Source organism: Oncorhynchus mykiss, chromosome 23, assembly GCF_057628025.1.
Source record: "Oncorhynchus mykiss isolate SJ-2025 chromosome 23, ASM5762802v1, whole genome shotgun sequence".
In the NCBI taxonomy this organism is placed as follows: domain Eukaryota; kingdom Metazoa; phylum Chordata; class Actinopteri; order Salmoniformes; family Salmonidae; genus Oncorhynchus; species Oncorhynchus mykiss.
The window spans coordinates 31,091,864-31,105,413 of record NC_143044.1 but is presented as its reverse complement, the minus strand read 5'-3'; the positions used below and the strand labels follow the sequence as shown (position 1 = coordinate 31,105,413).

Here is a 13,550-nt window from a genome sequence, read left to right as displayed (position 1 = left end):
TTCTCACTTGAACAGGAAGGTGGCGCGGCGGTCCATCGTGGGCAAATTTTGCCATCAAACTTTGTCATCAGTCTGGCATTCTCTGGATTTATGAACAGTGAAAAAAACAAGGTCAAATGACGACTTTAGTGATCTTTAGGTCGGAGCTCTAGAAAGAGGCCCGAGTTCCCAACTTGGAATTCCGAGTTGGAAGACCGTTAAAAACATATTTTCCCCGTCAGAGCTAGTTTTTTCAGCGTTCCTTGTCTGGAACTCACTGAAGTCTGAGATTTTCCAGTTCCAAGTTTCCAGTTGTTTTGAAAGCGGCAGAAGTCATGCTGGGTTGACAGCATGGCCAATGTTGAATGTTTATCCTTTTAAGCTTGGAAAAGAGACCCTTATACCCAGACTTTTACCGCACATCCACTCCATTGAATAGCAGGCTAGTGATTGTTTTGCAATGCTTCAGTTAGCCAAACCACACATTGTTGAATTTGTGATTTCCAACTTGTGTAATGTTTATATCCAATGGCCAATTAGCACCGATACGTTTTATCTATAATTTCTCTTCATTATTAATCTTCAAATGACAAGGATTGAAAAGGATTTGCCAGTAGATTGTTGACTTGATTCATGATGATGACTGCTAGCTAAGATTTTGAAAGTATGATGTCCAATCAAAGCTACTGTAGATATCACGTGATTTGACATAATTTTATCTGTGGCCAATGACCTTGAGCCTTCTTGGATGGGCACTTCTAATGTAACTATGGCAGCACCCAAGGGGCTTGAATTTTTGAGCTCTCCCCGTAGATTTTGCGGTGACGTAGTGTCCCCATGAGTGACAGAACACTGAGCCAATCACGGCGCAACTAGAGAACATTACCAACCCCCTACACTCTGCTGACTGCCCCACCACCACAGAAAACACTGAGTTAGGCTGAAACACCTCTATTTTGGAGCTGCCTTACTCAAGAAAGCAAAAAAGAGACCATGTTTGTGTGCAGCTTCATTAAGTCAATTATATACATATTTTTTTACATTGTTTACAAACTGATATGGGACACGTATTAATGCCAAAATAACATGCAAAACAGGGCCCCCCAAAAATGAAGGGTCGCCACAGGACTTACCATAACTTTAATACTTATTGACTCAAGATATTTCAGCTTTAAATGTTGTATTAATGTAGAAAATGTTCTACAAACAAAATTCCACTTTGACATTATGGGGTATTGTGTGTAGATCAGTGACACAAAATCTCAAAGTTATAAATTCAGGCTGTAACACAACAAAATGTGGAAAAAGTAATGGGGTGTGAATACATTCTGAAGGCACTGTATATGAAAAAAACCCGTACACGTATCCATCTGAACTTTGCATCTAGAATGTTGCAAATGTATTATGTGTACTACCGACAATACACCACCCGAGGGCAGTAGATTAAGCGTAATCATTGCTGGTAGACGCACTCAAAAACTGTGGCGCACTAATGAACTCGGGTAGTGGACGATATTATCTGATGTAATATGAGCAAATAAAAAAATTACCACTCAAATAAAAGCGATGAACAGAACATTTAAGAAATTCTGTCAAATTTAAGTCGAATCTTATTTTCTTTAAACTATCTCAATTTCACAATATAAATTCAGTAAAATAGGCTACCAGCAATGTTTTATTATCTTGTACATTATGTCCCATACCATTGATGTTGTAGGCTAATAACGAATTTGTAATTAGGGTACAAAATATGTCCATGTCTGTATTCATTCCTCGAATCCATCCATAGTCTGGTGCCTGGTGTGCAATTACGCAATGGCCACAGTGGAGTTGGAACTGGCGCCAGAAGGCAGCTCCTCTCTTATTGTTACATAACCCATCTGATCAACAGACCCGCGGCATCCATCCACTACACTGTGTAAACAATATTGTACTGCTGCGCAATGCAATGTTTACTCACTGATGAATGTAGGCTACACTGTCTCGTTTGGGTATTAGAATACCTCCATCATTGTATGATAGCCTATTTACAGGACAAGAGCAGCCTAATATGTTATATTCCTATTGAGCAGTAAATCACATGTAAACAGCCCTTCATTAATAATGGTGCAGTTGTATTTTTCTTGAATCATGTACTGTATAGGCTATGTAGCCTATTGTCTCATACTGTTTTTCTTAGGGAAAACGTAATCCATTAAATTAGGTAATACTATTATTGATCAAGTTTTAATCCGGTTTTTCATTATAATTCCCTTGTCAAAATGATTGTAACTGTTTTTCTCTGTTATGTGCTGTTGTTTTGGAGCGTGGCTGACTGCGCCATTGTTGTCTGAATAGAATAGCCTAATGTCCCTAAATCCTCCGAGGTGTTCTGCGCTACGTCAGAAATCAGAAATCGTGCCCAGCCAAAACAACAACAAACACAAACCGAGCCATGCTGGCTGTTGCTAACCAGCGGCTGCTGCGTACATCTGCAAACACTGACCCGGAATCAGTTCAACCAGCCGTCATCCTATCCCTTCCTACGGGATTAAAATCACGAACACTGACCTCAAATCAGTGATAGGGTGGATTCCAGCTCAAACCGCACAAAACTTGGCTACCAATGGTAACCACACCCCCTATGGAATCAAATGGGTAGGCCTATATGGGGATTTTGACAGACGTTTGCAGCGACTAGCCTACTACCGACACAAGACTGCCCTAGCAACCCGGTGGATGAGCCAACCATAACCGTGTAAAACTCGAGACTCTGCCGCTACTGGGGACAGGAAACGACAGAGATCAGAGAGAGCTGCGGAACAGTGTGGCTGGCTGGCGGTACAATACAGCGTTATAACAAGTATGGTACTTGGTATGGTACGTATAGTACTTTCAAGGCACGGTAGCGGGAATGGAGGATTTGTGGAATGACGATTTGAACACTGGGACAGGTTCGGCGTGAGCGGCAAGCTTTAATGTTACAGTGGAACACACTGTAGATGTAGGCTAATTTGTATAATTGTTTATGTTACATTGTGTTGTCACTTTCGTTGGCAAAGTTGACATTTGTAGCTTTCATTCAAATTCCTATTTTAGGAGACTTCAAATCTGTGTTTGATGCATTTATTCTAAATGGATATAAATGGATAGAGTTCCCAGAGATGAATTATGACTGATAATATAAGGCCATCCACTGGATGAACTGTCAAAGAACACCAGATTCAACTTGACTCGCTTCTTTGCTACTTTAATTCGTGCGTCACACAGCTCAAATCTTGAGTTGGAAGAGAAATAAAAGTGATTGAACAGTCTTGTACAAGTTGTTCCATGATGGAACATAATCATTCTTCACCGCGAGGATGAACCACAGAACCAGCCCCGTCAAGGCTTACGATTTTCTGCTTAAGTTTCTCCTGGTGGGAGACAGCGATGTGGGAAAGGGGGAGATACTGGCGAGCCTCCAGGACGGAGCCAGCGAGTCTCCGTATGGCTACAACATGGGTGAGTGTCCAGTATACAACGGCAGCCAGAACTATAAACAAACAAATGACATATTTTCATTTCAAACATGTATTTATAGAAAATATTGAAGATTACCAGGACTCGATAATATAGAACTTTTTTTCAATGTTTTTATTGCACAACAAACAAGTGGTCACACACAGTACGTTTTATGCACAGCTTGTTCTGGATGGTCCGTGTCATTAGAGCCCCGAAAAGCATTGTGGTCGTCACGCTTTAGCTAGCCAGTGCACATTCTTTAGGTTTAAAGGGTTATATTTAGGATTAGTGGACCAATACCAAGACTGGACATGTCATCTTGGACATCTGAGAGTAAGTGTGCATCCCAATTGGCACCCGATAGTGCACTACTTCAGACCAGTGCCCTATTTAGGGTATATGGTGCCTTTAGGGTACATGGATGAGTGACAGGACATATGGACTTAGATGTCACCCACCTCTTCTCTAGGAAAAAAAATCATAGGTGTTTTATTACTGGGGATATTAACGTAATGGCATGTCTCAGGGTGGACACATTGGCAGTCAGGATCTCTAGTCTCCATCAAGTGTTAACACCCCATCGTTCCCCTTATCCAACTGTCGGTGGAGAAACAAGTTTTTGAGTGTTCAGAAATAATGACCGGCATGGAAGAGGTTAGTCTTCAGAGGTGTAAGGATACTTATGCGTTTGATAATTTTTTTTTTGGTGCAGTTCCACATAAAAGGAGTGTAATAAAAGCTTGGGCATATGTACCACAACATATACAAAAGCATGTGGACACCCCTTCAAATTAGTGGATTCGCCTATTTCAGCCACACCCGTTGTTGACAGGTGTATAAAATTGAGCACACAGCCATGCAATCTCCACAGACAAACATTGGCAGTAGAATGGCCCATACTGAAGAGCTCAGAAACGTTCAATGTGGCAACGTTATAGGACGCCACCTTTCCAACAAGTCAGTTTGTCAAATTTCTGCCCTGCTAGAGCTGCCCCGGTCAACTGTAAGTGCTGTTATTTTGAAGTAGAAACGTCTAGGAGCAACAACGGCTCAGCCGCAAAGTGGTAGGCCACACAAGCTCACAGAACGGGACCGCCGAGTGCTGAAGCGCATAGCGCGTAAATTTGTCCTCGATTGCAACATTTACTACAGAGTTCCAAACTGCCTCTGGAAGCAACATCAGCACAATAACTGTTCATCGGGAGTTTCATGAAATAGGTTTCCATTGCCGAGCTACCGCACACAGGCTGGAGCGGTGTAAAGCTCGCCGCCATTGGATTTTGGAGCAGTTCTCTGGAGTGATGAATCACTCTTCACCATCTGGCAATCTGACGGACTAATCTAGGTTTGGCGGATGCCAGGAGAACGCTACCTGCCCCAATGCATAGTGCCAACTGTAAAGTTTGGTGGATGAGGAATAGGCCCCGTAATCTTAATGCTACAACATACAATGGCATTCTAGATGATTCTGTGCTTCCAACTGGGGAAAGCCTTTTCCTGTTTTTGCATGACAATGCTCCCGTGCACAAAGCGAGGTCCATACATAAATGGTTTGTCGAGATCGGTGTGAACTTGACTGGCCTGCACAGAGCCTTTACCTCAACCCCATCGAACACCTTTGGGATGAATTGGAACGCTGACTGCGAGCCAGGCCTAATCTGCTAACATCAGTGCCCGACCTCACTAATGCTCTTGTGGCTGATTGAAAGCAAGTCCCCGCAGCAATGTTCCAACATCTAGTGGAAAACCTTCCAAGAAGAGTGGAGGCTGTTTTAGCAACAAAGGGGGGACCAACTCCATATTAATGCCCATGAATTTGGAATGAGATGTTCGACGAGTAGGTGTCCACATACTTTTGGTCATGTAGCCGTATGTCTCACCACCAGTTGCTTTTCACCACAATGCGTAACTTGAGTATAACACCCTAAAGGTGGTAGGTACAGGGCCTTCAGAAGGTATTCATACCCTTTGACTTATTCCACATTTTGTTGTGTTACAGCCTGAATTCAAAATTGATTAAATATTTTTTTTAATCTCACAAATCTACACACAATACCCCATAATGACAAATGGAAAACATGTTTTTAGAACTGTTTGCAAATGTATTGAAAATGAAATGCAAAAATATCTCATTTACATTCACACTCCTGAGTCAATGCTTTGTAGAAGCACCTTTGGCAGCGAATACAGCTTTCAGTATGCTGTGTATGTTATCATGTGTGTGTATGCATGTGTCTGTGCCTATGTTTGTGTTACTTCACAGTCCCCACTGTTCCATAAGGTGTATTTTTACCTGCTTTTTAAATCTGATTCTACTGCTTGATTCAGTTGCCTGATGTGGAATAGAGCTCCATGTAGTCATGGCTCTAGTATTGCACACAGAGTTAGGCCATGCAACTAAGTATGTGACTTTGATTTTGTGATTTGTAAAAATATATATATTTTTAAATTTACCTTATTTAGGCTTGCCATATAACAAAGGGGTTGGATACTTATTGACTCCAGACATTTCAAAATTATAAAAATATTATTCCACTTTGACATTATGGGGTAATGTGTGTAGGCCAGTAACAAAAAAACAACCTTTTATACATTTGAAATTCAGGCTGTAACACAAGAAAATGTGGAAAAAGTCTAGGGGTGTGAATACTTTCTGAAGGCACTGTAGATGCGATTTCAGAGGCATGTCCAAGCTTGTTTCTGCAACCTAGAGAAAACTCTCTCCAGCGTTGGTTGAAGACAGCTCAGGCATCAGACAGCTAATCATGCAAAGCCCACACCAATGTGTTCTGATAAGTCAATACCTCAGTTACTGCATCTCCACAACATCCAGCACACAAATTGACAGAAGAATTCGGAGGGGAAAAATAACAGCTGCTGCAGGGCATGAACCAATTATTGTGTTGTGGGCATAAAGACACATTGTTAATACACAATAAAGTACATCTTATCTTATCCAAAACTCTACCATAACCATTAGGGGAAACACAAAACTGAACTTGAATCAACGTCTAGGGGAAACGCCATCCTACTCTGTTAGTTGTTTAAGGGAGAGCTTACCTCAGGGACTGACTGTTATAGTTCCAGGCCTGGGGAGAGCACTACAAAGTGAAGTCCTCTCTGTGTACTCTGGTAACCTCTGTGTTGTCCTTTGGTCTGGTTGATATACAGTGTTCCCATACAACTGGCCTATTAGATATAGTCACACAGGTACGTTTATGAAGTGGCGGCTGTTATGGTAGGCCTATTTGTGGCTTATTTATTAGTGGACATGTATTGTGCACTTTTATTGTAAATAAGAATATAATATGTTTCTGAACACTTCTACATTAATGTTGCTGTTACCAGGATTATGGATAATGACGAATGAATCGTGAATAATGATAAGTGAGAAAGTTGCAAAATGACACACTCATTTATTTACCATTCATTTCTATTGGGCGCATCATAATCCGAAACAACCAAAACAAATGGCAAATGCAGCCAACAAGTTTGTAGTCACAAGTTTGATGTCGTCATGGTGTGTTAGGAATATGGGACCAAATACTAAACTTTACTGCTTTAATACACCTTCAAATGGGGGGACTAGATACATAAAGTAAAATGGTAAAATAGATATGTATGAAAATACCCTCAAATAAAAGGTGACATTCTGTACTATCACCTCATATGAAACATTTGATCTCAAATCTAAAATACTGGAGTATGGAGCCACATTAAAATATGTAGCTTCAGTCACATGTATTCATGGATGCCAAGGGAAGCTAGGCTTCCCCAAAAAGCGGACCAAGAAAAAAACATAACAAGATTATTTATCTTTCGTCTCTGTGTTTCATAATGTGCCTTCTATTCGCAAGAGGCTGAATGTATCTCCCAGGAGAAAGTATCCAGGCAAGTGAAACAGCGCCCCTCTGTCTTTGTATGTGTAGCCCATCTACGTGATGCTGTTTGGTCAAAAAGAGTACGATTTTGCTGCCGCCTGGAGCATTGAATGCAAGGGAAGCCAGCCTCCCTTGATCATTTTTTAAATACAATAACAGCCCATCAGCGTTGAGCTAAACAGAGTGAGTTCAACTGTGAATGGTCCCGTCGCACCAAAAAAAGTGTCAAGAGAAGCCAGTTTGGACTTGCCTTCACACCAATCACATCACATCAATAGCCAAATGTCATTGACAGAAAAATTGTCCTCCAGTGGCTAGCTAGATAGCTAAAATTCGCCCTTTCCTAATTTAGCCATGGACGGAGATAGGGATTTGGACTTGTGGTTTTACTTAATTCTCTGTACTGGCCAATGATTATAACGGCGTTTCTGATCCAACCATAAATTCATAGGATGGAAGTTCAATATGTAGCTAGATGTAGTAGGCTAATGTTAACTAGCTGGCTAATCATTGCCCATGAAAGGAAGTTAGGCTAGAGAGCAAGCATTTTATCCAGGTAGCTTAGGACAACAAAAACTGTGTACTGTATGACGGAGTCATAGACCGTTTTGGCAACATGAAAAAGTGGAGGATAGCGTTGGCGTTTCTCAACAAGTAGGGTGAGTAAACCTGTTTTTCTACTTATTTAGCCTACGTTGACTGGACTAAATGGTTTTTGGAATCTTTTAGTTGTCACTGTATTAGACTAAGCAGAGGTGATTTGATGATGTTGAAGTTGAAATGGTGCTGGAATAGTGGAGTCAACTCCTGTTTTCTTTGCGATGTGCAGTAAATCTCCGGTGTTCTAAATCAATAGTTGTTTGTAGTCCGAAAACTTGCTTGACGATGTTGTAGGTCATGTAACTGTTTGTTACATGCAATATGTTTTGTGGACTTCACCGAACAGAGGTTGCTCTCCGGTTTTGTGATGAAACAAAGGTGTGATTGAATTTATTCTGCCACTGTCTTCTTATTGTCTTGACCTCTAGGCCTTTATATCACGGGGGCAAGGCATATGAACGAACAGGTTATAGAGCAAACAATGCAATTATCACAAAATATACAGTAGGTTGTAATATGGCTTTTTCCCTGGCTTGTCTTCCCCAGTGATTTTACCCACGCACCTCTACAGTTTAGCTTCACTGTTCAAATAAATACGTAGGGGAGTGTAGTGCACTATTTTTGACCAGAGCCCTATGGGCTCCGTTTTGACCAGCTCCCTATGGGCCCCGTTTTGACCAGGGCCCTATGTGCCCCGTTTTGACCAGAGCCCTATGGGCCCCGTTTTGACCAGAGCCCTATGGGCCCCGTTTTGACCAGAGCCCTATGGGCCCCGTTTTGACCAGAGCCCTATGGGCCCCGTTTTGACCAGGGCCCTATGTGCCCCGTTTTGACCAGGGCCCTATGGGCCCCGTTTTGACCAGAGCCCTATGGGCCCTATAGTGGCCATTGTCTTGATATCAGGGCCTATTCACTGACTTAAGACAGTCTGGGCCAGTGTCTGTAAATAAATGTTTGGACTTCGGGTTTAGTGTCTCATTCAATGGAATGAGAGTGTTGAAATATGTTGATATGACGACTGCTCAGTGTTCAGTAATAAATGGTGTCATTCTCGTCAACTGTTTGATCCAGCACCGACTCCAGTTAAGGTGTCTGAGTGAGAGAGAGACATTGAAAGAGAGGCAAAGGAATGGGGAGATGGTGAGAGAGAGATGGGAGTCTAGATATTAGGAGAGAGGAGTTCTGTCTCTGCTTAAACTCTGGTACATAGCAACAATTGCTAAAGCAACAATGTAGCTGCCTCTGCTCCCCTGCCTGGATGATGGGTCTTGCACTATGGAAAGACTTGCTGCTCCTCAATGAATACTGGCTTTATTAACAGTTAGCTCAGTCCCTCTCTCTCTGTGTGTGTGTGTGAGAGATTTGTCCGTTTGACAGCCAGATGGATGAAGCGTGATTCACCACTCCAGCCGACGCTTGTGGCATTGCGCATGGTGATCTTAGGCTTGTGTGCAGCGCTCGGCCATGGAAACCCATTTCATGAAGCTCCTACTGCCAATGTTTGTCTATGGAGATTGCATGGATGTGTGCTCAATTCTATACACCTATCAGCAATGGGTGTGGCTGAAATAGCCAAATCCACTCATTTCAAGGGGTGTCAACATACCTTTGTATTTTTAAATGGTGGCATGTGAGTCTGACTGGCTGGCTAGTTGCAAGTGGAGAGCAGCACAGCCCAGCAGGGGAGCATTCAGTCTGCTTACTTTCAGAGTCCCCGCCAGTAGCAATGGAATGTTATCGAGCTGACATGAGTCTATTATTGCATGTAGCACAGAACATTGTTATGCAGTGTTTTACAGTGTTTGTATCCCAAAATGGCACTCTATTCCCTATACAGTGCACTCCTTTGGGCTCAGCCCAAACGTAGCGCACTGTGTTGGGAATAAGGTGCCATTTGGAACACAGGTAGTCTTTTTTTCTATGTAGTGTTTTTTCTGCTCTGCAACTGTCAGAAAGTGTAACACCTGGGTTCAAATACAGGTGTATTTGAGTATGTTTTATTTTAAATACTTTTTTCTGTGTATTTGAGTATTTTCAAATTCACAACCCAAAACAAGTAGTTTTATTTGAGTATTTGAATTTAAAAAAATTGTCTTCCTAATTGTATGTCTTCCAAATTGTATTTGAAAGTCTTTTCAAATACATATTTCAAATACTATTTCCAAATACTGTGTTTGAGTATTGTGTTTGAGTATTTTCAAATACTTTCCAAGTGTATTACTATAGTATTTCCAAATACATTTTCAAATGTAGGTTATCTGAATACTTACTTCGGAATGTATGGGAAAATAATTCATTCATTTTAAATAGTATTTGAACCCAGGTCTGGAAAGTTTCACCCTATTAACACGCCTCTGAGAGGGAGTTCCCAACATTCAATGTGAAGTACTTTTGTGATTCAGGGAAAGTGTTATAGGCTATAAATGCAAGACATCATTATAATCATCATCAGTGTTTGTTTATCTAACTGATGTTTGTTTGACTGATTCCTAGAGGGAGCTGTATGAAAGGCAGTCAGACTTGAGTCCCAAATGGCACCCTATTCCTTATGGGTCCTGGTCAAAAGTAGTGCACTATATTGGGGATAGGGTGCTATTTGGGATGCAACCCCGTTTTCCTCAGAGGATCTTAGTTAACTGTTAATTACCTTATTTTCTCTGTTAGTGTTTTTTCCTAATGTTCTAGTTAGAACAATGCCAAGCGTCATCATCTAGAGCAGTGGTTCCCAAACTTTTTATAGTCAAGTACCCCTTCAAACATTCAACCTCCAGCTGCGTACCCTCTCTAGCACCAGGGTCAGCACACTCTCAAATGTAGTTTTTTGCCATATTGTAAGCCTGCCACACACACACACTATACAATACATTTGTTAAACATAAGAATGAGTGTGTGTTTTTGTCACAACCCGGCTCGTGGGAAGTGACAAAGAGCTCTTATAGGACCAGGGCACAAATAATAATATAACAATAATCAATAATTATTTAGCCATCTTACATATAAAACCTTATATGTTCATAAACAAATAGTGAATAACTCACCAGAGGTTTGACTTTTTCTTCCAATTTGAACCTTTATTTACAGTTGAAGTCAGAAGTTTACATACAGAATCCACTCTCACATAGGTAGGTGGTTGCAAAGGGCATCAGTTTCTTAACAGCGCAATATGCCAAGGCAAACAAAGTCTGAGCGCAGCCCTATCCAGAAATGTTCAGATATCAGTAAGTGAACTGGAGGCAGGGCATGAAAGGGATAACGAATCCAGTTTGTTTGTGTCATCTGTTTCGGGAAAGTACCTGTGTAATTACGCACCCAGCTCACTCAGGTGCTTCACTATATCACATTTGACATTGTCTGTAAGCTTGAGTTCATTTGCACACAAAAAAATAATACAATGATGGAAAGACCTGTGTGTTGTCCTTGTTAATGCAGACAGAAAAGAGCTCCAACTTCTTAATCATAGCCTCAATTTTGTCCCGCACATTGAATATAGTTGTGGAGAGTCCCTGCAATCCTAGATTCAGATCAAGCAGATAGGCCAGTTGTGTGAGAAACTCGTCATCATGCAAGCTGTCAGTGTAAGGGTTTTCCTGTGGTGAAGTAGAGGCGGACCAAAACGCAGCGTGGTTATATTGATTCATGTTTAATAAAAACGATAAACACAAACACTACAAAAACAATAAACGTGGAAAACCAAAAACAGCCCTATCTGGTGCAAAACACAGAGACAGGAACAATCCCCCACAAACACACAGTGAAACCCAGGCTACCTAAGTATGATTCTCAATCAGAGACAACTAATGACACCTGCCTCTGATTGAGAACCATACTAGGCCGAAACATAGAAGTACCCAAAACCTAGAAAAACAAACATAGACTGCCCACCCAACTCACGCCCTGACCATACTAAATAAATACAAAACAAAGGAAATAAAGGTCAGAACGTGACAGTCAGACAAGTGAAAATTATGGTCAGTAAAGAAAACTTTAAGCTCGTCTCTCAATTTAAAAAAACGTGTCAATACTTTGCCCCTTGATAACCAGCGCACTTCTATATGTTGTAAAAGTGTTACATGGTCACTGCCCAAATCATTGCATAATGCAGAAAATACACGAGAGTTCGGGGCCTTGCTTTAACAAAGTTAAGCATTTTCACTGTAGTGTCCAAAACGTATTTCAAGCTGTCAGGCATTTCCTTGGCAGCAAGAGCCTCTCGATGTTGCAGTGTACCCAAGTGGCGTCGGGAGCAACTGCTTGCATGCGCATTACTACTCCACAATGTCTCCCTGTCATGGCTTTTGCACCATCAGTACAGATACCAACAGATCCATCAGTACAGATACCAACACATCTTGACCACCAAAGTCCATTTGATGTCACAAAGCTGTCCAGTACTTCAAAAATATCCTCTCCTGTTGTCCTGGTTTTCAGTGGTTTACAGAAGAGGATGTCTTCCTTAATTGACCCTCCATAAATGTAACGGACATATACCAGGAGCTGTGCCTGGCCCGCCACGTCTGTTGACTCATCCAGCTGTAACGCATAGAATTCACTGGCTTGTATGCGAAGCAGTAATTGTTTCAAAACATCTCCTGCCATGTCACTGAAGTATTGTGAAACAGTGTTGTTTGATGAAGACATTGTCTGTACAGTTTTTTGGCCTTTTTCCCCAGCATTGTCCCAGCCATATCCTCTGCAGCAGGAAGAATTAAGAACCTCCACAATAGAATGGGACTTGACTGTCCAAGCCACCCGGCAACTCACCATATAAGATGCTTCTAGCCCCTTCTTATTAATGATATCTGTTGCTTTTATACATGTCTTACAACTCAAATGTCGGCTTTATTCTTGCTCGAAAAACTCCCATGGCTTATGATTTATTTAATGATTTATTTCAGATTTGATTTCTTTCCATTCCCAGTGGGTCAGAAGTTTACATAGACTCAATTAGTATTTGGTAGCAATGCCTTTAAATTGTTTCACTTGGGTCAAACTTTTCAGGTAGCCTTCAACAAGCTTCCTACAATAAGTTGGGTGAATTTTGGCCCATTCCTCCTGACAGAGCTGGTGTAACTGAGTCCGGTTTGTAGGCCTCCTTGATCGCACTCGCTTTTTCAGTTCTGCCCACAAATTTTCTATGGGATTGAGGTCATGGGCTTCGTGATGGCCACTCCAATACCTTGACTTTGTTGTCATTAAACCATTTTGCCACAACTTTGGAAGTATACTTGGGGTCATTATCCATTTTGAAGACCCATTTGCGACCAAGCTTTAACTTTCTGACTGATGTCTTGAGATGTTGCTTCAATATATCCACATAATTTTCCTCTCTTCATGATACCATCTATTTTGTGAAGTGCACCAGTCCCTCCTTCATCAAAGCACCCCCACAACATGATGCTGCCACCGCCGTGCTTCCCGGTTGGGATGGTGTTCTTCGGCTTGCAAGCCTCCCCCTTTTTCCTCCAAACATAACGATGGTCATTATGGCCAAACAGTTCTATTTTGTTTCATCAGACCAGAGGACATTTCTCCAAAAAGTAAGTTCTTTGTCCCCATGTGCAGTTGCAAACCGTAGTCGGGCTTTTTTATGGCTGTTTTGGAGCAGTG

At 41.6% G+C, this 13,550-nt stretch overlaps 1 protein-coding gene across 1 annotated transcript in view; it reads left to right on the top strand.

Moving 5' to 3' along the window:
* Positions 1 to 2,376: 2,376 nt before the first annotated feature.
* rab40b (RAB40B, member RAS oncogene family) overlaps positions 2,377 to 13,550 on the top strand; it is a 54,448-nt gene continuing 43,274 nt past the window's right edge. The window contains exon 1 of the mRNA XM_021581030.3: positions 2,377 to 3,462. Coding sequence (XP_021436705.2) covers positions 3,321 to 3,462 — 142 coding nt within the window. The 5' untranslated portion in view covers positions 2,377 to 3,320. The remainder of the gene's footprint in view (positions 3,463 to 13,550) is intronic.